This window comes from Aplidium turbinatum, chromosome 12 (genome assembly GCF_918807975.1).
Source record: "Aplidium turbinatum chromosome 12, kaAplTurb1.1, whole genome shotgun sequence".
In the NCBI taxonomy this organism is placed as follows: domain Eukaryota; kingdom Metazoa; phylum Chordata; class Ascidiacea; order Aplousobranchia; family Polyclinidae; genus Aplidium; species Aplidium turbinatum.
In genome coordinates this window covers 21645581-21670220 of record NC_137483.1, presented here as the reverse complement: position 1 = coordinate 21670220, position 24640 = coordinate 21645581, and the positions used below count along the sequence as shown (strand labels likewise).

The following is a 24640-nucleotide window of genomic DNA, read 5'->3' as shown; positions in this document are numbered from 1 at the left end:
AAGCCATTATCAAAAGTTTACTTTAATGATAAAAACATTAAACGACAGCCAATTAAAAGAACTGTTACTAACCCTAACTCAGTGCATTTATAACTCAGTCCGGTACAGGTTTATAATTATTTATATTAGGTTAGCCTGCTGGTTGATGCAGCCCTCCCATGTTTTGAGACCACGAGCCGCCACTGCTACCAAGCATTTTTTGGTTGATCAGAAACTTATTTTTAGAATTTGAAATTTCTCAATAATTAAAATAACCAACTAATTGAAATATCAAAAATAAATATATAATAATAATAATAACAATATTTATATAGCGCCACATCCACAGTCAAACTATGCTCTTGGGCGCTGTACATGACAATGGTGATAATTAATACGGTAATTTCAGTCATAATGTTCATTGAAGTAGAACGTTTTCAAGCGAGTTTTGAATTCATTTAAATTTTCTGCTTCTTTTACAAATAACAGAGAAATTGAATATTTTTTGTTCCAAATCCAGCATTTAGGTTATTGTTGATCAAAACAAAATATAGTTGACCATCATTACTAAACATGGATGGTAATATTTTTAATTCAATTGAAAAGCAACTTGATTCATACGGTACACTAAACAGGTTTTGACCAGCAATAGGTGGTCAAAACTGCCCGGTTTAAACCGATCAACCCTGTGCCTGAATTCCTGACTTCATAAGCAAGAAGATTACTTGAGTTTTCATGAATGAGCAAATTATCTCTTGTTACTGAAGACAACAGCTGCTTGGATAAGAATGATGCCAGACATGTGATAAGTGTGAGAAACTTATCTTGTTTTTTATTTTTCCCTTTTATGCCCTGCAACGATATTGTACTTTTCTTCAAAGTTAAAGCAGGGGTCGGGAACCTCATATATGGCTGTTTTTACGACGGCATCTAGCTCAAAAAAAAAATCCAATCTTCTAAAGTGCAAACCGCAAAAATTTTATCTTAACTTTTCATTACAATTTAGAGCTGAAAATACAATCAGAATGCACCAAATTAATTGTAATTTTTCATTTTTTTTTGGTGGATGAATTCTTTGCAAAGAATCGATGAGTGTAGTTTCCACTAAAACCAATATCTCTTATCGTTACTCACTAATAAAACCATGATGCGTAAATTTAAAAAAAAATTTCAGAGGTCAATTTCTTTTTATCTCAAAAAGTAGTACCGGTAGACAAAACTTGTTTTAGTGTTCATAGACAGATGCGGTAGTCCACCCCAAAAAATATGCAGTGGAGCTAAAAATTACCCAAATATGTTGAGAGGTTCTTGAGAGGATGCAACCTAGGCTAGTTTGTACCCTGAATAGTTCATACCCTGAAACGATCGAGAGAAAAATTAAAAAAGCCGAAGTCGCTGATCGCAGTTTTCGCAAACAAACAAAACCTCTTCAGGATCATTCTCGGAAATTGTGAAATGTTTGCGGAAACTCCGATCAGCGACTTCGGCAAACTCTTATGATCATTACCGGAAATTTAAAAATGTTTACGGAAACTGCGATCAGCGACTTAGGCTTTGTTCTATTTTTTTTCTATCGATATTTTCAGTTTGTTTGCGAAACTCAGCGACTTCGACTTTTTTAATTTTTTCTCTCAATCTTTTCCTAACCTTTTTAAAATGTTTGCGGAAACTGCGATCAGCGACTTCGGCTTATTCAATTTTTTCTCTCCATCTTTTCTTAACCCTTTTACAATGTTTGCGGAAACTGCGATCAGCGACTTCGGCTTTTTTAGTTTTTTCTCTCGATCTTTTCCTAACCTTAACCCTTTTAAAATGTTTGCGGAAACTGCAATCAGCGACTTCGGCTTTGTTCTATTTTTTTCTATCGAATTTTTCAGTTTGTTTGCGTAAACTCCAAACAACGACTTTGGCTTTTTTCAATTTTTTCTCTCGATCTTTTCAGTGTACAAACTGAATGTACAAACTGTTCAGGGCAGGGTTGCCAGATTGATAAAACAAAAAAGGCCAAATGCATCCCCAAAAAAGGCCAAATTATAGAAAAAAAGGCCAAACCTGAGGTTTTGTTCTCTTTGTTGAAATCAGTGGTGTTTTTGCACTTACTTTCAACAACAAATTAGATAATATTTACCCAGTTTCTATTGTTCTACATATCGCTTAGTAAAATTCCTGAAAAAATGCAATCCATAAAATACAAACAGATAGGTATGGAAACAATTACAATACAACTGAAATATGCATACAACATTAGGCTAAGCATCATCCTGTAGACTAAAAAGCCATTAACGTCCACCAGTGAGACCTAGGTGACTAGTGAGAAGGAGTTAATATTGGCATATCACTTAATGCAATATGAAATAGTATATATATACAATATTTATACCCAATATAATTACTTGTAGGCTACATTAAACACCCAACACTGCAAAATCAAAGAAATCAATTGCATTTATGTCCAACATCTTTCCACAATGAACACTCCTTATTATAGGAAAGCTAGCGCCTCTGCCATTTCGTTACTGCTAGTTTCACCATAAACAATATCAGATGTGAAACGCCTTATCATTATGGCACTGCCATCAAAGTTTGTGCAACATTTTCCATTCAGCAGCCTGTCCGTTTGTATTCGCAAAATCGTTTCCAAAAGCTCAGTCTGCATTTTGTTTCGTGTTTATTTTCACTGCAGTAAGCAATAAAAAAATCCTCTCTACTACTGCATTACTGACAGGGATGCAGAGACATGTTAAAGCATAGCTAGCAAGGTCTTTGAAATGGGCATGATGTAAAACGCTTCACTAAAACTTTTCACTGTTGCTAGGGATAACCAAAAGAACTATGAAAACCAAAAGAAAAAAAGGCCAAACAAATGCCAATCGGGAAACTAAAAAAGGCCAAGCGGCCAAACAAAAATTGTCCAGCCAAACACTTTTCAAAAAGGCCAAATTTCTGACATTTGGCCGTAAAAAGGCCAATCTGGCAACCCTGGTTCAGGGTACGAACTAGGTTGCACCCTTCTTGACATATTGCTGTTTTTCTATTGCTCCGTATCTATGAAGGCACCTAGTGGCTAAAGCTATTTCACTTATAGCCTAACTCGAGAACCGCTTGTCTAATTTTTATCAAATTTGCACCATTCTTCTCAGAAAAGTGAGAAACATGTTTTAAGTCAATAAAAAAAATTTGATGTTGCCAAAATTTGAAAATTTTGTTTGTGCGGTATTATTGTATAGCCTAGCCTAATGAAATACCGGTACCGTAACCCAGCTATAGTTCTTAAATGGCTAAGAATTATCAGAATAAAGTGATTAGGCATAACGATCGATGCTAAAGCTGGTGTGTCCGCCATGAGACTTACGGTAATTTGTCGGCCGAGATGGCTGCTCAAACCTGGCACGCTTGTCCGTCGTCAACAAAAACGAATTTCGAGGCCTGCCTGCCATGCATGAGCAATCTGATCTCATGATCTATTCTTTACACATCTGAACTTTGTTAAAAAGTGATTTTATTTATAATCAAATATCGGTGTAGCGATCCAGAAGTTACCGTACTACAGTCCAAGAGTAATAAAAGTAGAGAACCTCTTAAAATTGTTGTATTTCCAGATGACGAACAAAAGCTTCGATTTTAAAAATGATGTTTCTTTCAAGTCTCTTTTTACCTTTAATTTTCCCAGTGATGAATTTTGAACTTGGACTTCTTCAGTCTTCACCATAAGTCAGTGGAAGCCAGCGGCAACCACTGCCATGGCCATGAGTAATTGAGTATGAAAGAGCAACTGAGAGAAACAGGAAATCCTGGAAAGCGTGTTGACTTGTGCTTAGCGCTGCCAGACACAAACAAATAAGCTTCCCTACACCGATTTAAAACCTTTCCAATCACAATTTCACCACACTAGCATCTTTTATTCCAATATAAACTTTGACAATTTTATCATAAAATTTAAATTGGTTTATAATAAATTGAAAAAAAAGCAAAATCTTTGTCTCTAAATACTTCGAAGTCTCTCCAAATTAGAGACATAATTTTTCTCTGGCAACGCTGATAAGTTCACAAGCGACGCAAGTGGTGGTAAAAAGTGTCTGTGCACTTTTTCAACTTTTTTCAACAAGGTGATTTAAAACTTTCTGAGATAGTTATGCATAAACTCAACTCCAACGATCAAAATCAGATGTTTTCTAAATAAATATTTTGGAAGAATTACAACACAAGATGTGACCTACTTACAAGGATATTGGTAGTTGAACAAGCTAGCACAACGTTGTTCATTTGCTACAGCTCGAAGAAATATTTCAGCTCCGCCCCGATAGCTCAGTTGGTTGTACGAGTGACTTAGTGAACGAAGAAGCTTCAAAATCAAACGGCACTGGTTTGACTCTCGGGGTGCGCGCTTAAGCAACGCATTCCAAGTACTGCGCTCTATTCAGCGGCACCTAATGGATGGAATAACTTTCCAGCAACAACATTTCAACAATCAGAAATTTTCCTCTGTCCATCTCAGTAACCGTCCTTGTGTCAAAAGCATCTACAAATACAAGTATGCGAAGCTACCAGGTATAACCTATCAAAACTTTGTCAGTCCGACGATAAAGATTCAAAACAAACCAACTAACAGATGCGTTTTTCACTTTTTCCATCAAGCAACTGTTCCGATTTCAGCGCTCACAGTTAGGCTAGGCCTACGTCAGAAGTCGATAGCACTTCTTGAAACATCGAATACACCGCCGAATGCTCGGTCAAACACTGCGATGCCTTGGTATTGATGATTTTTATTGTTTTGTAGCCTACTGGTTTTACAGTTAATAATTGAAGCTAAAATGCTTCTTGGTTTTAAATGCTTAAGCCTGGGCAGTGGGCATAGGCTAATCCATCTGCTACAAAGCCGTTATGCCTCATGTCACCAATTTTTGCCTTGCAACTTGTCACTGCTATCTCTGTGCAAACTTAAGCGATGACTCGAAACTCTTCTCCCCATTGATTGAGTGTGGTTTAGTCACTTTGCACTCGTAGAGGTTTTCAAGGACTAAGTTATTTCCTCATTACTGATGGATGTCAAAAATGGAGGCTTATAGGCCTAATTTTCACTTCAGTGTCCTCAGGCAATCATATAATTGTAATTCGTTGCGCGAAAGTTTAGCTTTGGTAGCATTACTTTCCTAATGTTTTTGGAAGGCATGTCACATTTCTTTTCAATCACTTTTGTATCTTTCTCTGTTTTATCATTTGTTGGTAGGCTAGGAAAAGAAAGATCTTCATCAATATAGGATCTCTTACATCCTCTTCAACTTTGAGCAAAGCTTTCTCTAGTCTATCTTCAATTTTCCGGATGTAGGTTATTGATTTATAGCTTGTATTGATCTCTTAGCTGCCTGTTTTCAATAAGGAATCTCTATTCTGACAGTTTCATCTTTAGCCTATCTGTAGGGCTACACAAGGCAAGCAGAAGCTAGTTGGATGGAATGAGAAAAAAATACATTTCCATTCACCATTTCCTTCACAATGTTCAATGTCCATCTCCGTGCTGTTCATATGGGAGATAATTTGAAGGAAAAACTCAAAACTTTTCAATTTTAAGCATGAGTAAAAGATTTGATGGTGGTGCAAAGTAAGCGCTACAGAAAAAGAAAGTTGAAAATAACCTGTTGGAAAATTAAAATCATTTAGGACTAGGCCTACAGCTTTTTTAAAACAACTGGATGATTATGAGAAAGTAGACATGAAGTCCCTTCAGAATGAAAGTTTCAAACAAATTCTCAAAGAACAGAAAAGGTTAATAAGCTGCTAGAATGTAGACCTGTTGTGAGTATAGGCTAGTAGCCTAGTCAAGGTGATCAGTCGACTACACACTTAGGCCTAATTCGTCTTTCAGCCAATTATACAAACAATAGTTATCGTAATTTCACTAGTTATCATAGGTTATCAAATAGTTAATTTCAACGTTTGTTTGCACATCTTTCTATCACAACTAATTCACTATGGTAGGCTATCAGTGGTTGTTTTAAATTTTCGTCGATATACTGTAGTTGTTAAAGTGACGGTTGGGTGTTTGAGTGTGAGCACCGGTTTTACAAGTTCGTTTTCATCAGAGGCTAGTTCGGTAAACTTAGCTTTCACAATTGTTTTTGACGAATTTTGATTCGGACTTTGGTCTTACATTGTGCCAAACATTCCAGTCAATGGATCGTTTCCTTTTTAGGCCAACATTGATTCAATGTTTACACACGTTGTGTCAATGTGGAACAGGATTAATTTGTTGTGTAGCCTATAGCCTAGCCTACGACATTATTGAACATCTAATTTTAAACAAGTTTTGGATATTTTGCTTTGGACTTTGGTGTTGACAGCCTTGTGTTTTAGCAAATCGATTCATTTTTACATTGATTCAACGTTTGCGCACGTTGAGAATGGTATGGAAGAGCTTCAGTTTACTGGGTAACTTATAAGCTGATTGAATAGGGGAAATATGGGACCTACATCGGACATGGAGACCAATCGGACAGAAGCATTTTTTGTCATCTGGTATGTTTTGCACAAATACTTATGTCACTTAAAGCCTATCCATATTTTGCTGTAGCCTATACCACACCACGTGTTTTTATAACAAACTCACAAAGAATGCAGATGTTGTGATGAAAAATGTGTTTTACGTAGCCTACAGTATATCAAAGTAGCCACAGGGATGGGAGTCGATAGTGAAAAAGTAAAGAATATTCCGATATTCGATAGTGCCAAAAAAAGTAAAGAATTAACCGATTTCGATACTAGCAAATAAAGTAAAGAATAAAGAATGTAGTAATCGATATTGTGAAAAAAAAACAATTATTCTACCACTTTTTCTGAATGCTCAAGGCAGTAACAAATTAAAAAAAATTCAAAGAAGTAAATAATACTTCCCACTCAAAGGACTAGGAGTAACAAAACATAATTTTAGATGCAGTCATGCAATAATAATCCTTCTGAGAAGAGTCACAAACACAGTTTAAATCGATCAACCAGGGTTTCCCCGCAAACAAAATTTGCTTCTCCTTTCAATAGAATTTCAAACTCTGCCTAATAAAATTGTGGAATTCGGTTAATATTTTACGTTGTTTATTTGTATACTTTACAGAAAACTACCGAATATCGGATTCAACACACAAAAAAGTAAAGAATAGCAGCTAATCGATACTTATTTGAAAAAGAAAAGAAAACACGGATTCGATAGTGACAAAGTAAAGAATAACGCTATCGAATATCGATTCGTAATCGATAGTCCCAACCCTGAGTAGCCACTATATCAAAGTTCAATGGGCAAAGACATATTGAAGCCAAAACGCAGCAAAATGTCAGATAAACACTTTCAGATGCTTGTGTTTCTTCGTGGAAATTCAAAATAAAACTTGTTTGTTTCGAGTGGTTTATACCGTGTGAATGTTTGGCACCTAGCAAACAAAATGAGTTTACGCTAGTGTATGCGCTAACGCTGACGCCGTCAACTTTTTTTACAAGTTACGTTGACGCATACCGCGTATGATTTTTCGAACGTTTGCGTTTACGCTGACGGCATCAATATTTTTGTATGCGCGTACATCACTGGGAATAACCTATCAAAGGCTTTGTAAACATTTCAAAACTAAGCCAACCATAGCCTACATTCTCCTGTTCATCCATCGCTTAAGTTATCAATTATCAGAACTCACGAAAACAAAAGAGTTGAGACTCAATATCTAACTCTGCTTCATTGAAGTAAGTCAAGTTTCCCTCAACAGTGTCCTAGTTGTCATCATCAATGGATTTCTCTCTGATGACAAGGTTTTTTTAAATTGTCGTTTTTCTGCGAGTTCATTGTCGATTTCAAAATGACCGTAGTTAAATTACTTTCTTAATTTGTCTAAATTTAGCTATTCTCCGGGACTAAATTTTTCTTTAGTCCAATGGTTATATTTAGACATGAATAGTAAAAAGTTTGCTGTTTTTTTTTTTCGTAAAAGCGAGGGAAAAATAAGATAAAAAAATAATCTTAAACACAAAGTAGCCTAAAGACTTTTTCTCATGGAAAGTTTTGTTTTTGAATATCTTACTTCTTACGTCCAAGTTCTTCAATTTTTGTGCATGTTTCTAGCTTGCAATGTAAGCTACCTTTTGATCTGGTGTTGCATTATTAAAAGCATCTGGCAACACCAAATAGCCTGCTATCCAAGGTTGCCAGTTCTGCATTTTTTTGGCGAAATTGTGCCTTTTTGTTTCGTTAATGCGAAAATTTTGGACAATCGAAGGTTATGTCTTTGATTTTGTTTTATGTAAATTTAAATTTATCAAAATAAATTATACTCTGGCAAATTTTCAAATTTAGGGCTACTTTTGGGCTAGCTTGTTAATAATAATCTTGTTAATATTTAGGCCATTTCATTCTTGGTCGCTGGTTTGAGTCTTCATCCTCGGCTTACTTACGTCAGTCTGAGAATGGAGATTCAAACCAACAGCAGTTGTTTCTCAATCTCATTGGCGAACCCTTTTTATTCAATAAAGTAGTGTGCCTGCCTCTGCACACTAGTGTGTATGAATGTGTAGGCCTAGTTAGATTTACTGCTATGAGGTGGTGGCTGATTAGATGGCTGCTTATCGTCTTTCGCTATCATCCTGATTGCGCCATAATCTAACCAACAGTTATAAAATGCATTGTTTTGACAATTACATTTACTCTGCTTGTTTGTTAATATATGGCGCAGGCCGCTGTTGAAACAAAATAAATTGACTTGAATTTCTTGATGGCAATTGCAGTAGAAATAACTACTGATAACTACTGCTAACTACTGATATATAGGCTACCTACTACATAATTTTTCATTCAGGCACGTATTGAACCTTTCAAGGTTTTGCCACCTTTTCCCGTTCATTAACGTGCTGGTAGGTCTATTAGTGTAGGCATATTTGTAATTTTGTGTTTTTTCTTTGTTAAAAGCAAAAACTCACTTGTTTTTGAAAGAAAACATGATAAGCTTAAAAAAAAAATTAGGGTGGCATTTTTTCTGAACATTTTTGGGTCACGAAATCCAAGATGGCGTCCAAAATGGGGCACAACAATAATTATGCAATATTTTCGCAAGTATAGATAGGCTACAATTACAAATAAAATATCTGAATATATGCTTTCTGAGACAGGAAATCTAATGGAATCATCGAATTTAGGTTACAGTGCCAAATTTTAAAATGTTATTCAAAATACCCCCCGCCCACCCCAAACGTATGCTAAGCTACCCACGTAATTTTGTAATTTTACACCAATAAGGACTGTATTAACTTAAATGCATGCATTTTTCACAAAGAATACGCAACTAAAAAGCCAAGGAACTGATCTAAATACAATGAAGCTTGAATTAATGTTCGATTCTTTAACTCGTATTACCCGCGAAAGATGTAAGAAGTCTTAGGCCTTCTGATTAAATGGCAGTTATCGTTAACAACCGACATCTACGGAATTTATAATATTTATTGAATGTCAAAGAAAGCAATTCATCTTCAAATTTTCAGTCTTCATTTATCACTGGTTGGATAGTTTTGTTTTTACAGCTGAGACCACAGCTACAGACTTCTGTACATGAAATATTGTTTTTATGGCAGCTGCACCTTCCTTCGCATCCACGTTTACACCCGCACTTTATGAGCTGCAATATGGCTTTAGGAGCTGGTGGATTTAAACAACGATCTGGCGTGAAGTGACTTGAACCTGCATTAAACATCCAACCAAATGCAGTTGGTGCTGGAAGGCAGGGATGGGCTTTGCTAGCTTTTCTCCAAATCATGCATACATAATGAGCCTGGCGAATGTGCAAATCTAGTGAACCAGAAGTTGGTGGGAGGTTTTCTCTTCGGCTGCACGATTGGAGAAGAGCACCAACAGAGGTCATTCACTTTCGTGTAGATTTTGGATCGATGCAAAATACAAACCAAGCGTTCCAACTGCGAGGATACATTAGCAGGAAGATCAGTGTCATTCCGAGCATGGCTAGTGCATCCAAGATCTCATCATCACAAGACATACCGTAAATGCCTTGAAGCATAAGTATTTGGTTCTGCCAGCAAATCTTCCAGTAATATCGGAACCAGTCAGAGCATGAAAACCTAGAAGTGCAGAAGCACGCTTTGGTCCCAAGTTGTTGTATATGTTTCACACACAAATGTCCCTCTTCAATCTGCCCGTTCCCGTAAGGAAACTTGTAGACCCGGGTAAGTGTGGATACATGTAGATGAGCAACAACAAGATGTCTGTGTCTGGGGAACTGACAACCAGTTTTGTTTCATTGGGAACAGTTAGAGCGTACAGAACAATCAAAGTGTCTGCCTCTTCTTGGCTGTCAGTCAGGAGCGAGTCTGGAATATTAACATTGCCGTTGGTTTGTGTTTCCGATGTCACCAGTAGTTTTTTCAGTCAGTTGTCGGAGCTCTTGCTGTGATGTCCAACCTTTTCAGCTAAATACTCGGTCAGTTCTCCTTTGATATGGATATCTGAGAGAAAGTCTTTCAGGGAAATATTCTGGATTAAAGTGTTGTCTTTCACGTGGTAATATGTTGACTTTCACTTGGTCCTCTTTGTCCGCATCTGTTGCTTGAGTGATGTTTTGATGTACCGGTCAAACACCAACCTGATCTCGTCATGCTATGTACCCATGTTACAAATTATCTGAAAAAAGGCTTTGGCAAAGTTTTGGCATGCTTTCATTTGTTCTGTTTTGGTAACTGCGTTTACCATAGCCATCCCATCAATGATGATCACTTGGTGAGTTGTCAGTTCATCTGGTGGGTCCACAGTGGTAGCCTATATTCAACTGCTGTATCTGTCATCTTTAAGGGTAGCCTACTTGGAATGAATGGTTATCGGACAGCTGAGTAACAGTTACCTCATTCCTATCAACTTGTACCCGTTGTCTGTTACTACCGGTATCCAGCTTCTTAAGATGACGGAGTATTGATGCCTTATCATATGCCAGCAGGAGGGATCCATCTGAAGCAAACAGTAGGGTGTTCCATTTTGACAAAAAATTTTGAACTTGCACTTGTAATAGTGATTATTAGATGGGATTTTTGGTCAAACGAAATATCCTTTTTAAATTTTTGATCAACTCCAACTTTTTGAGGTCCCACGACCCCCTTGAAATTTAGAAAAATACCCCCTCGGTAGACATAAAGTTCAAATGTTTGAATGATCATAACTTCTGGTTAGAATGCAGTAGAACCATCATCTTTTCATTAATTCTGCATGGTTTTTCATGCTGAACAAGATGACATGGTTATTAGGGTCTTAGAGTAATTAAAAAAAAAAAAAATTTTTTTGCAAATTTTCAAAATAAATTGCAATACCGAATTTCGCGGCGTATAAGACGACTCCTGACTTTACAAGCAAAAATCTGTGTCACAATCAATGTGCAAGGCCTCGCGTCGGGCTGCTTTGTATCTTGACAGAGCGTGCTGTCTTGATTATAAAATTCTTTTGCTATAGGTTATTTTCGGTCATTGTCCTGAAGTAGGCTAACCTCTGATTACGAAATTTGTATTATGTAACGTGTATTCTAGATCATTCAATTGCTACGTGCAGATCTAGAATCTCCTTTAAACTTGCTTATTTACGCTCAGTGCAACGTGACAGAACGATGAGTTCGTGTGATGCAACATTACGTAACCTTCTCGAAGTTACTAGACCGAACAACCTTCTATAAATAGTGGTGTAATTTGCGTAATTATTATTCTGAGAGTTGATTATTATGAGCTGAGTATATTGAGTTGATTATGAGAGTTGTGTTATGAGTTGTGGGTTGGTAAAAGGTGCAGAAATTATTGTTGATTGAGATTTGAAGTAATTGAATACAAGTAGATGAGAATTGGTGCTGATATAAATTGTGTTCGCAATTAGAGTTATTTGAGAAGCCGTTCGTTAAAGTCCTTCAAGAATTTTCATTATCATTTCACCAGTAGAAATATTCGACATTTAATTGACTGCTTTTCGGTTATACCCATTAAACTACGTCATTGAACCTTTCCAAGTCCTTTTCCTGGTAAGAGATAGAAAGAAATCGTGACGATCTGTGATTTAAGTTATGTTCACCAGATAAGGCGACCCCTCACTTCCATCTGTTGCTATATACAGTGTACTAGGGCAGGGGTCACCAACTGGCGGCCCGCCACGCTTTTATGTGAGGCCCGCAGAAAGTATCAGCGCATAAGTATAACCAAAAATACTTTTCTTGAGGAGTTAAAGAGCATGAAGGCAAAAAACACTTTCCGGGAAGTATATTTTCGCTTTGCATACGATTCCACCGACCGACCAATCAGATTGTAGTTTTAGGTAGGGGTCGTTTAAAGTTACTCCAATGCGATGTCCAGCCACACTGTCCCAGTAGTTGATTAAAACATCTGTTTTCGAATTTCGAAAATGTCTGTCAGCATAGTGTTGCTTATTTTAAGTTTGTAAATGTCCTGTACACACTAGTGTGCGTTTCACCGTTATTGGGTTTCACGGGCAGTGTTCCTTTATGCAAGTTTTTGTTGGCAAAATGTGTCGGTGTGCCAACTCAATTTATAATAAATTGGAAAAATATTATATATAAATTCAAAGAGTTTTTCTGGTATTATGAAAATATTTAGCTTAGTCCTTCAAAATGTTGTTAATCAACAATTCTTGCCATGTTAATAAGCACCGCAAGTGACATTTGTCTAATAATCAAGGAAAGACGGTTTTATAGACTCTCACAAAAAGGATGAAAAACCAATTAATTGTGCTTTTTTAGAGGGAACACTGTTCATGAGTTACGATAGAAACGTTTTTCGGTGATTTCCACAAGCGTTTGTTTCATGGAGCCTGGTTTGTTTTTTCCTGTTATTGGAACCTATTTTAGGCTGATATGTTTGCAGGTTACTATTGTTGCCTGTATTGCGATGTGTCAAACATTTCCATGTTTACTGAAACTGTTAATGGCAAGATATCTTTTGTTAAGCGAAGTGACTCTTGCTTGGCGATGAATATTCTGATGAAACCGCTTGCCTCGCTATAATTGCGCAAAACAATTGGCCTCGTTTATTAGGCATAGTTGAAGAAGTCAAAAGTATTGTTAAAGGAGCTTGGCCTGGCAGTAGGGTTGTTCGACTAATTTTGTTGCTGCGGTATTCTAAGATAAATATTAACAACATGTAACGCTGGATACTGGGTACAAAATGCGTTCTTTTCTAACATAAGAGCCAACCTAGCTAAAATGTTATTAGTGCGGCCCGCCACAGCTCTCCTTAGTGCCAAAGTGGCACGCATGCAAAAAAGGTTGGTGACCCCTGCATACTAGGGTGTTTCATTTTTTCACCATTTTTGAAATTCAAAATGCCTGGGGTCCCATCTGGTGGTATTTGGAGTAAAAAGTTTACACCCCAAATTTTTTCAATTATGACGTCATATTGAGGTGGTCCACGAGGTTTGAAATTTTTGGGTCTCAAAATCTCAAAATTTGACCGCATCTCCGTAACCACTCATCATAGATCGACGAAATTAGTGTTAAATGCGCAGAAGGGTCGGTTTACTATGCCTGATGTAGAGAATATTAAGGTCTATCTGCTTCAGAAAAAAAATTATTTAAAAAAATCTGTTTTTCGGTCTATTTTCTCCTGATGAACAGAGATCAGGTGATCAACATGAAAGTTTTTCTGTATTTTTCCACTCTTGGAAGCTGCTATTGCGTAATAATAGTCCTCGTTCGTTTTGCAAGAGATGAAACGTTAATAATTCAAGGTATTACTACTGTATTATAATGCAACAGTTGAGCAAGAGGTATGCTTCTCACCTGCTTTAGATTTTTGTTAAGTGTCATTATGGCATTAAGGTCAAGTATTAGTAAGTCGATGCAAAACTCCAAGGAAGTGGAGAGAAGTGTGCTTAGCTTTTAAATGTACAGCAGCTATTCTTGTTACCGGAACGTTCAACTGATCAGTTGGTGTTAAGGTTTCAGTAGCCTACTTGGCTTGTCTATAGTCTTGCTATCTGGTTAAGCAAAGCCCCATCTTGCATTGCTTCAGGACCCTTCTTGGCGCCGTCCACAAAAGAAATGACATGGGGAAGATATATTTTGTTTATGTGGAACATGAATTCAAGGGTATGAATATCATGACCAACTTTATCATTAAAATAATTGACCAGTCGAGTATTGACTTCGGACTTTTTTTGTGTTGAAAGCAGTCGTATTAGCCACGACTGACTCTGCAAGCCTCCTGGATGATGGTGTTAAAAATCAGTTTAGCAAAGACCGACACACTTTTGGGAAAAGATTTAACAGCAAGCACACTTTCGTGCTTCATGCCATTATCATCAACAAGTTGACCCAAGAAAACGTATTGATCTACTGTATTTTATCGACAACGCGCCCATCATAACATAACTGCATAGCAGAAGCTGAGTTGAGAAGGTTCTCACTTTCCATCAGAGATTTTTCGCTTGTTTTTTGTCGTTGGCGGTATACTGTCGAAGGTGATACAGCTATGTGATCTTTTCCAAGAACCGACTTTATAAGATCTGAATACTGGCGTACCGAAGTCATCTTACGATCAGCAAGTAAACAACTTCTATCATTTATTGAAAGAGAATGTAGGGGTTGTTCAACTTCACTGCTCGTTTCCCACCTCCTTGTATGATTTTCCCGTTCCAAAGCCTTTTCTACATGGTTGACAATTGACATCTATGCCATCGATAAACATTTTTTCGATGTTTTCGCTGATCTTTTAAGAAAGCGATTTCTTTCTCTTGAACTCAGTTTTCGAGTTCACACTGCAAGAGAGTTTCTTTTGAAAAACAACCGGCTTTTCGGAGATCGAACACTTGCATGCACATATTATATTGAACAAGTTCTGTAACCATTCTTGATTAACCTCATTACCTCTGCGTTTCATTTCCTTCTCTCTTACTGTATTGTAGCCTACTTCTCTATCACGTCTTTTGACTTCGCTTCAATTCTCTGTTTGCTAAGCACTGAAAGACCATCTTTGTTCCATATGTCAACTACATCTTTCAGCAGTTGATGATGATGGCGTATGAGCGATCTTTCCAGGCCAGATTGGAGGGCAGGAAATCTTCAGCCACTCAGCAGTCTCGTCGTCCAGGACCTTCAGACCATGCGCACCGTGTGGAGGCCGGTGGATTAGGCAGTGATGGATGACATGGTCTGCAGTCTGTTCAGTGGCACCACACTCGCATTCTGATGAAGGAGCCAGGCCCCACTTGTGCATTTCCGAACGAAAGCGGCCAACGCCAGTTCGCAGGCGGTTAAGCCTGACCCACGCAAGCCTTGCGAGGGACATCCCTGGTGGACGGGGATCGGCGTCGGGTATGAAGTCACGGAGCGTGGAGGTGTGATTTTTCCACTCCGTGTTCCACATATGGTTCGTCCAGTGTGCCGCACTTAAACCAAGTTCTTCTGCGTTCTTAAGTAGTTGTTGTGCGGCAGGCACAAAGGGGCGTCTTGATTTCAGCCGCTGCTTTATAGGTGGTGGTCTCTTGAGTGCTGCATGGAGGAGATGGTCGGGGTCCAAAGCGCGGCGGGCGAGAGAAATCGTGGCTCCTTTACGGCGTAGCTCAGCGGGTTGGATGCCTGCTAGGATGGGTAGGCAGTCCGTTGGAGTGGGACGCAGGCATCCAGTCACAGTACGCAGTGCGTCGTTGATGGCGGTATCAATCTGGTGGGTGTGAGAACTACGACACCAGACCGGCGCGCAGTACTCAGCGGTGGAATGAACAAGGGCTGGGGTAGCTGTACGAAGAGTTTTAGCACCAGCTCCCCAGCCGGAACCCGCCAATCGCCTCAAAAGTGCGACGCGTGTAGATAGTTTTTTGCGCAGTGACTTCAAGTGCCGGCGGTACGTGAGTGACCTGTCCAGGGTTATGCCGAGGTATGTAGGTTCGGCACAGTAGGGCAGGCGTTCCCCATCAATGTTGATGTTTATCTCACGCTGTGCCTCCCGATTGTTAAGGTGGAAGGCCACCGACACTGTCTTTGACTTGCTGAGCTGTAGCTTCCATTTCTGGAGGTATGCTGATAGTGTTTGCATGTCTTGGCTGAGGTTCCTCTCCACTGACTGCCAGTTTCCTGCTGAGTGCAGGAGTGCCAGGTCGTCTGCGTAAGCATACTTCCTGGAGATGGTGGGGGGCAAGTCGTAGGTGTATATGTTGAACAGGAGAGGAGCCAAGACTGAGCCCTGTGGGACGCCGTTTTTAAGTCGACGTAGTCTGCTTTGACGACCGCTACCGGTTGTGAGGGTAAAACTGCGGTTTTGCACAAGTTCCATCATCATATGGACCATGTGTCTGTCAGGGAGCAGACGGAGTAACTTGCAGGTAAGGCCGCTATGCCATACCTGAAAATCTAGCCTGGAAAAATCGCTCATACGCCATCATCATCATCATCAGCAGTTCATCTTTCAAATCTTTGAAATGGGGTATTTTCTTCAAAAACTTAGCATTAGTTTCGGCAACTTTCTTCCTCAAGTAAAAATAGTGACTGACTATGTCTGAATTAACCGTATCTGTTACTGGTGTAGACCATATGGTCTCGCCCTCTGCTAATTCAGCAATTTCACATAGAAGCAGTGACGCTAGAAACCTGAGATTTCTTGACTTTTACTTTTTTTTCTTGCCCCAACTTTTAATCCCGATTATGTTGGTATCGGATAATTGTGAAGTTCACAATAAACCTTTTGTCACAGCCAGTTATAAAATGCAAGAAATTTTTTGATATTCAATAGCTTGATTGACAGTTTACTATTAGCGTGCGGTTTCATTTTGTGTTTGTTATTCATTACGCAACAGCGCTAAAATTCCATTCACTACCCAGGCAGCGAAATCCGTCATTATTACATTGATTCAATGTCGATTTTGCTGTCTGGGTAGGGAGTTGGTCTTTGACGCGATATGAGTCATTCTTTGCTGGCAGACAATGATTAGGAAGGTAATTTATTATTTGCGCAAATTGCTTTGTAGTGCAAAAAGTGCATGGAATACTGTTTGTACAGAAACGGAAAAACAAAATTGATGAAATTCTGTGTTCTATGCAAGAGGACTTTCAAAATAAAATGTGAACTGAGAAATTTGACCAAGAAATGGCGAAAATAGGTCAAAAACCGAGTCTTTATCACCTTTTCTACCTAAAATACACAATCACGAATATATTTTGCGAAATAAATTGATTGAAGTGATATATAAGGCTTTTGACCAACGGCATACTTTTTGCCGTTGTTATTTGATATAAGCCGACGGAGTAATTAGCAATAAGAGAGACGTATGGTCACAGCGGTAAACCATAATCTCTTCGGGGGAAAATTGTAACATAAAATTCCAGGATCCGTTCGTCTGCATGTAATGACCGAAAAAGAAACACTCTTTCGAAACGTCTATTCAAAAAGTGTATTCCTGTAAAATTAGCCCGCGGCTATCGAAAATGGGTGCAACGCGTACACCACTAAAAATTGTCACTACAGAACAGATTACTTGGTTAAAGACGGAATTTTTGTCCAGCTAGCAAGCACTAAGCAAACAGTTAAATGTGCGACTAACTCTCAAGCAACCATTTCACGAATGACCAGAATAGATAGCAATATCTCAAACTCACGTTCGCAGTACTGTGACGCAATAGTAAAAGACATTGTCACGCAATTCAAACAGGTGTTCAAAGCTGGTGATCCAATATTTCATGTTTAAACAGGTTTGACACTGAAACAGGTTTAAACAGGTTTGACACAAGTCGTACGAACGATGGTGCAATCTCTGCTCATGTTTAGGAAAAATTCCATGACATAATACGCTAAGATTCAGTAGACCTGAACGGTTTTTATATGACGTTTGATTAGGTGAACAATTGTCTGGAACAACGTAGACCTGATGGTCTCGGCCAGTAACTCTTGACGCCAAGAGGAAGCAGTGACAGATACGGTTAAGGGGAAGCACAGTTCTCTCTAATTGCTTGAAATTTTGCATCGACTTACTAATAGCCTACTTGATCTCAATGCCATAATGACACCTAATCAAAATCTAAAGCAGGTGAGAAGCATACCTCTTCAACGGTTACATTATAATAGTAATACCTTCAATTATTAACGTTTCATGTCTTGCAAAACGAACGAGGACTATTATTACGCAATAGCAGCTTCCAAGAGTGGAAAAACACAGAAAAACTTCTTATTTTGATCACCTGATTTGTGTTCATCAGGAGAACAGTGATCGAGGCACCACACCAAACTCATACGTTCCGATGCATTCCTTGAGGTCCAGCTCCGGTCGACTTCTTGATATTACAATGACCGCTGCAACAGTCCTCGCCCTTCTTAAATTTTGATTACCTTGTCTCCCATGCTGATTTTTGCAATTGCATTGGCACTTTTGAATGTAGACAGTTTCTTCCTGGTCATTTTGTCCCACAAGGAAAGTTTTCCTTCTATAAGCATTATTTGTGCATTATTATTTATTGAAGCATTATTTATGAATTTGTTTTTCTTTGCCCTTTTTAAAAAAACGTTCAGTGACGACACTTTCGAAAATCTGTTGCCCAATCTCATCACGCCGAAGGATGTCATTGGTAGCAGTTTCATTCATAACTGCTTTGGTGAGTCAGTTCTGTTGAGTCCTGAGGACATAGCAGAGCTATGCCGAGAATAAAAGATAGTATATCGTAGTGGTTTCTTTGTGTATCATATGTGATCATTAGACACTCTGGCTACTCGCAGACTGCTTGCTTCACAGATCATCGCCGGAAACTATTTCTACATAAAAAAGCAACAACTATGAGTTCCTCAATTTATTAAAAATCTTTAACAGGCTGTTTCGCCCTTTACTCCAGTATCACTTCTTTGTTATTTTTATCCAGCAGCCTGAGTAAACCTGTAAAAAACCGTTATACAAGCTTGGGTTCTCTCTGCTACTATCATTCATCTATGACGTCACAAATTATAAAAAACAGCTGGTTAAAATGATTCAATAAGCTGGCTGCGTCACAAAGTAACTTTGTTACAAAGTATTTACGTCATAAAGTACTTTTGTATATTTTTCACTGTAAATGAATGGGGCCAAAATTTCCTTTTGGCTATTTTGATAGGGGATTTCAGGTCATTAGAGTGCACAGAAAAAATGCCAGCTTAATTTTTTTTCATCTTTATAGTATCATCTGACAAAATCAAGAAAGTTTTTAATTTTAACAAAAAAAATACACGAAACCTTTTTTCATGACAAATGTGCCCACACTATATATCGATTTTTGTAGTTAGTATCTTTTTCGTCCCGGACGCGTTAATGACGATAAATAAAATGATTGATTGAAATATAAAAATTTATCTGGCAACTCTGATTGCAATTGCACATGACTCGGTGGTGGACTTGGACAGTTGGACTGGTGGTATCTGGTAGCAGCAGAACATGACCATTGACCATAGCATGATGCTATTAGTATTAGCTCCACAATGATTGGTTCTTGATTGGATGGACGGTCATTTATTTTTGTTAGAATGCGAAACAAGTAACAATTATGCACGCAAAAATAAAAAAATTGATCGCTCATAACAGTTTGTTTTGTGAGCTTTGCATGTTGCCTAACAAACACATGAAGAAATCAATAAGTAAACGTGTTCAGAATTTTCATTTCATAGTCCTTAATTTTAGATGATACTGATTTTGCAGAAGTAATAATCGTGAGTCCGGATAGCTCAGTTGGTCAGCGCGTGACTTCGTGAACAAAGAAGCGTCAAAATGAAGCAGTGCTGGTTCGACTCTCAGGGTGTGCGCTTGAGGAACGCATTCTAACGACTGCTCTCCATTCAGCGGCATCTAATGAATGGAACAATTCCCTGGCAACAAGACTTCAACAATCGGAAATTTCACTCTGCTAATCTCAGTAACCGGCCTGCGTCAAAAGCCTTCACAAGTGTGTGAAGCTACCAGGAATAACCTATCAAGGCTTTGTCACTCCGAGGATAAAGATTCCAAACCAAACCAGGCAAAATTAAGCTAATTTCAAAGGCTGCCGATTTGGAGACAAAATTTTGTCCGTGTATAGGTCAACCCTAGCTTTTTGAAGTAAAGATGACTTGGCAGACTGTCGATTTATAGATTCTATACTTGGGTATATTCGGTACCGTACCTACTACGATATAATATGCAGTTTTTAATGTTTTTATTTATATCTCAATAACAAAAAGGAACCGGAACAGAGGTTCAATGTAAACTTTTTGTGGTAGCCTATGACACTCAGATCAGAAAAGATCCAAAGAATTTAGAAAGTTTGAATTCTCTTTAATGTTTTAGGAAGATTGAGAGAAGATTTTTAAATGTGACGTACGTAAGATCAACAATTATTATCAAATTTTCTTTTGTTTTAGATGCTTTAAATTGGTGCTGTTTTTATGTTTCAGTGATATCTATTTAATAATCATGCCCATTAGAGGACCAAGTGTTTCAAAACTTGAAGAGAATTTTGTGCTGAAAGGATTGAGTGATGGCATCCGTTTAGACCAAAGGGAAATGATGTCTTATAGATCAATAGAAATTTCATTTGGAATTGATTATGGTTGTTGTACTGTTAGTATGGGAGATACCAAAGTTTTGTCACAAGTGGCTTGTGTGATGGATCGGCCGCGTGAAAGCAGGCCGAGTGAAGGCCGATTGAATGTTCATGTCGAGATGTCCACACTTGCATCTCCATCATTTGACCCATCTAAACCTGGAGAACTTGGAGTAGGAATTCAAAGAATGTTAGAAAGAGCTATTTTGTTGTCGCGTGCAGTTGATTTAGAAGCATTGTGTGTGAGAGTGGGAGAAAAAGTGTGGACAATTCAACTTTATGTTCACGTTCTGTCGCATGATGGGAACATAGCTGATTGCGCATTTCTTTCATCTATTGCTGCTTTAAAGCATTTCAAATATCCTGACGTCTCTGTCATTGGTCATGATATACATGTGCATACAATGGAAGAAAAAAATCCACTTTCATTAACACTTAATCACATGCCTTTGTGCACATCATTTGCCTTTTTTAAGGGATGTGAATGTATGGCTGTAGATCCAACATTCATAGAAGAGAAGGTCATGGATGGTATGATGATGGTTTCAATGAACAAACATAAGGAGATATGCAGCTTACAGATGAGCGGGCAGATGCAAATTACAAAAGAACAAATACTGAGATGCACCAATGTAGCCGCTATTAAAGTTAAAGAACTGACTTCTCTTATGGTAAAATCTTTGGAAAATGATGCTGCTGAAAAGAAATTTGGAAAAACTAGTTCTTGCACAAAACAGGAATCTAATAAAAAATCAGATTTGAAGACTTTGCTTGTATGTAATGAACAACCCAGTGAAGACTTAAATATTGATAAACTTTCGGTTTCAGATAATGTTGTAAAAAGGCCAGAAGAAAGTAGTGATGCACCAACTACTGCTAAGCCATATTGGGTGACTAAATTAGGAACCAAAACAGCAAGTATAGGAGAGGGGTTAATAAACTCATGGGCAGATACGCCAAAGAATATAGGTGGCATGGGAATTTTTAACGAATTACGAAAAACAGACAAAGCAACTGAACTTGAAGAGGATGATGAAGAAGAAGATGCAGAAAATTAACTTAAAAATATTTTTTGTAAATGTTAATCTTGATTCTGAAAACTAATGAATTGCAATATTTGAAGAGGCTTCATAATAATAATATGAAACACGATAGTAGGATTAAGGATGGATCTGCCAACACCAAATATTTTAACTTTGTTTAAGCTTATTATTTGATTAGCCTAGTTAATTAAGGATCTATGAACAAATCTTGTGTAAAGTTTGTGCTTGTTCATGTTATACACCTTGCTTGGCAATACTATGAAAATGAGATCATGTGTGGTTATTTACTGCAGTATTGTAAAAAAGTTTTTATGCTAACAGGCTGCTTGACTTATTGTTTATTGTAGGTTTGTTTGAAATTTTCAAGGACAAGGTTTTTTCTGCATGGTTAGTTTTATGCAAACTAGCATTGCTAGTTGAAATATTGGTTTCACCAAAAATACTATATACTTATTATACAATGCCGTATATAAAGTTACCCAGTTTTGCATGTGAACAACCAAGTTCAATCTATCAAACTGTATTTACAATGTGATGTTTTGGTTGACTATACCTGTCATTCATGTTATGTTTTTGTATTTTCAGATCATATTTAAATTAAAACAAAATTTATTTTTTCTTGTATATACATATTGCTACTGAATGATAATGAGCTGTGAAATAAAGAGTCACTGTTCCATATGCCAGAAGCAGAATCATCGTTACACTTGTCCACGATGCAACATCACCTATTGCTCTTTGAAATGCTACAAAGATGACAAGCATGCCGATTGCTCTGAACAGTTTTATAAAGAGTGGTTTGTAAAAGAAATGAAAGAGAGAAAAGTCTCGGAGGCTGAGAAACACCTTTTAATGGAATTAATACAGAGAACTGAAGAAGAAAATCCAATTATAGACTTTCTAGAAGATGTTGAAGAAGAAGTTCCTTTGGAAGAACGAATGCAAGGATTAAATATTGAAGATTTAAAAGATGATCAATTAGAAGAACTATGGAGCAGACTTGCTCCTCAAGAGCAGGAGGAGTTCAGGAGAATGACAAAATCAGGCTTTGTTTCATTTAACAACAGTTCTAATGAAGCTTGGACTCCATTTTGGTTGTCACATAATTCTAACTTGGTTACTGAAGTAAATGACGACATATCGTGTAGAAATAAACATTCAAAGTTACCTCGGATACTATTAGTGCCCTCACTGCAACAAATGGTGTTAAAAAAGCCACTTTCTCCGTTGATAGGATTTAATTTAATAAATATTTTGTATCCATGTGTATTTTTTCAGCGTTTGTTTAATGGTTGTGGGGCCTCAGATTTTCCATTAGATTTCTGTGATGCATGCATTTCATCTTCAGCAGTGTTAAAAGAAAACGGAACATTTAATGATACAGATGAGTCAATTTGTTACTCAATGCAAAGTTGTGGTGACACTGCAAGAAAACATTCCCTTAAGTTTGAAGTGCAGTTTTCAATTGAATGCATTCAAGATGTATCTCATGTTTTAATGGGGCCAGACCCACAGTCAGCACATTATTACACAAGCTGTTGTCTATCAGAATTACATGAAGTTTGTGCGAAATTAAAGAAGTCCAAGTCTGTAGAAACACATTGTAACTTTGCACAAGGCAACACCAAAGAAATGCGAAAGCTGTTATTTTGCATTATGAAGAAGCTTGAGTTTTTCGTTGCATGGTCTTCACAGTACCAAGAGCAGCTTACTTTGCTATCTATTGAAGTGACGGAGCTTTACAAGAAAAAAATAAGTGACTTTAAGATAAATGCTGCTGTGGAGGCAAATGTCAAAGACATTCAACAACATGCTGTAGATACGAAAAACAAAACAAAAGACCCATTAATTGTTGAACTCTTGTAAAGTTGCTCCTAAATTGATGAGATATTGATGTTACGGCATTGTTTTCTGTTTAAAATCATGTGTTTCATTTCTTTAGTATTTCTGTCTAGTTCTACTGGTTCAACTGGATATTTTCGAACACTACATTTAGTCACCAAATTCCAAATGCGTGAGGTTTTCATGATGTCATAAAGCTTTTGTATTTTATATAGGCTACTGTATATGTAGTATTTTTTTACGGTTCCGAAAGCCGCCTTAAATCTTATCTGCTTTTGCATGACCTAAAAGTCACGACTTGGACTCATTGTCGTACTCAATGTGAATACATGTTTATTTTTTATTTGCGCCCATTGCGATAACGGGTCTGCTACTATTCGATGAGTCCGATTCGGTGAGTCTGATTCGGTGAGTCTGATTCAGTGAGTTCCTAACTTTTAACCCCTAACCTTAAACCCTAAAACGGCAATGATAATTAGGCTACGGTACCCGAAAATTTAAAAAAAAAAATTTAAAAAATCCCCCGTTAAGGGATCGGACTCACCGAATCGGACTCACCGAATCGGACTAACCGAATCGGACTCACCGAATCGGACTCACCGAATCGGACTCACCGAAATGGGCCATTCCGTGCGATAACATACCATACACAGCAATTATAGATGCGATACAACAAATGACTGGAAACAGTTAAGGAATGTATAATTTTCAAATCAGTCTGAGTCAAAACATTCTTTTCTTGTTCAAGTTCAAGTATTTTCTCTTCAAAGTGAAGTATTAGTTCAAGTAAGATCTCAAATATCATGGTGTTCCAACCGCCTCATTGAATAAACCTAAGCACAAATTTGTTAGTATTAAATGTACCGGTCCCTAAATTATTACATAACCACTGTTGACTCTATCCAAGGAGACATGTGATTATGCTTTGTATATTGTGTTAAAGTACAAGATACCGTACTTTTTGAATTTCTGTAAAATATCAACTGTGGCTTACGATATCAATCGATATAATTCAACTGAAATTACAGTTCTGTGTAATCTATATCAACTGTGGCTTACGATATCAAATGATATGATTTTATTCGAATAAAATACTGAAGAAGCCGCCTTTACGGTGGCAAAAGCTTTATCAATAAATTGTTTAAACCTGACGGATTTTTTTTACTCTTATTGTCAAGATATGTAGTATACCGATGTTGTAGTTTACTCTTTCCATTCTTACAATTATCTTCAGAT

At 37.7% G+C, this 24640-nt stretch overlaps 2 protein-coding genes across 2 annotated transcripts; both read left to right on the top strand.

Annotated features, from left to right (window-relative positions):
• Positions 1–16269: 16269 nt before the first annotated feature.
• LOC145780845 (zinc finger HIT domain-containing protein 2-like) lies at positions 16270–24639 on the top strand. The gene is made up of 2 exons (XM_082592492.1): positions 16270–16284; positions 22229–24639. Exons 1-2 carry the CDS (start codon positions 16270–16272, stop codon positions 23426–23428), a joined length of 1215 nt encoding a protein of 404 aa, XP_082448618.1. The 3' UTR covers positions 23429–24639.
• LOC145780846 (exosome complex component RRP45-like) lies at positions 20376–22142 on the top strand. The gene has a single exon (XM_082592493.1). It carries the CDS (start codon positions 20390–20392, stop codon positions 21575–21577), a length of 1188 nt encoding a protein of 395 aa, XP_082448619.1. The 5' UTR covers positions 20376–20389; the 3' UTR covers positions 21578–22142.
• Position 24640: the final 1 nt, after the last annotated feature.

Bases quoted from the DNA above. Each gene is read 5' to 3' on its own strand.
- LOC145780846 (XM_082592493.1), top strand. From the start codon at position 20,390: ATGCCCATTAGAGGACCAAGTGTTTCAAAACTTGAAGAGAATTTTGTG.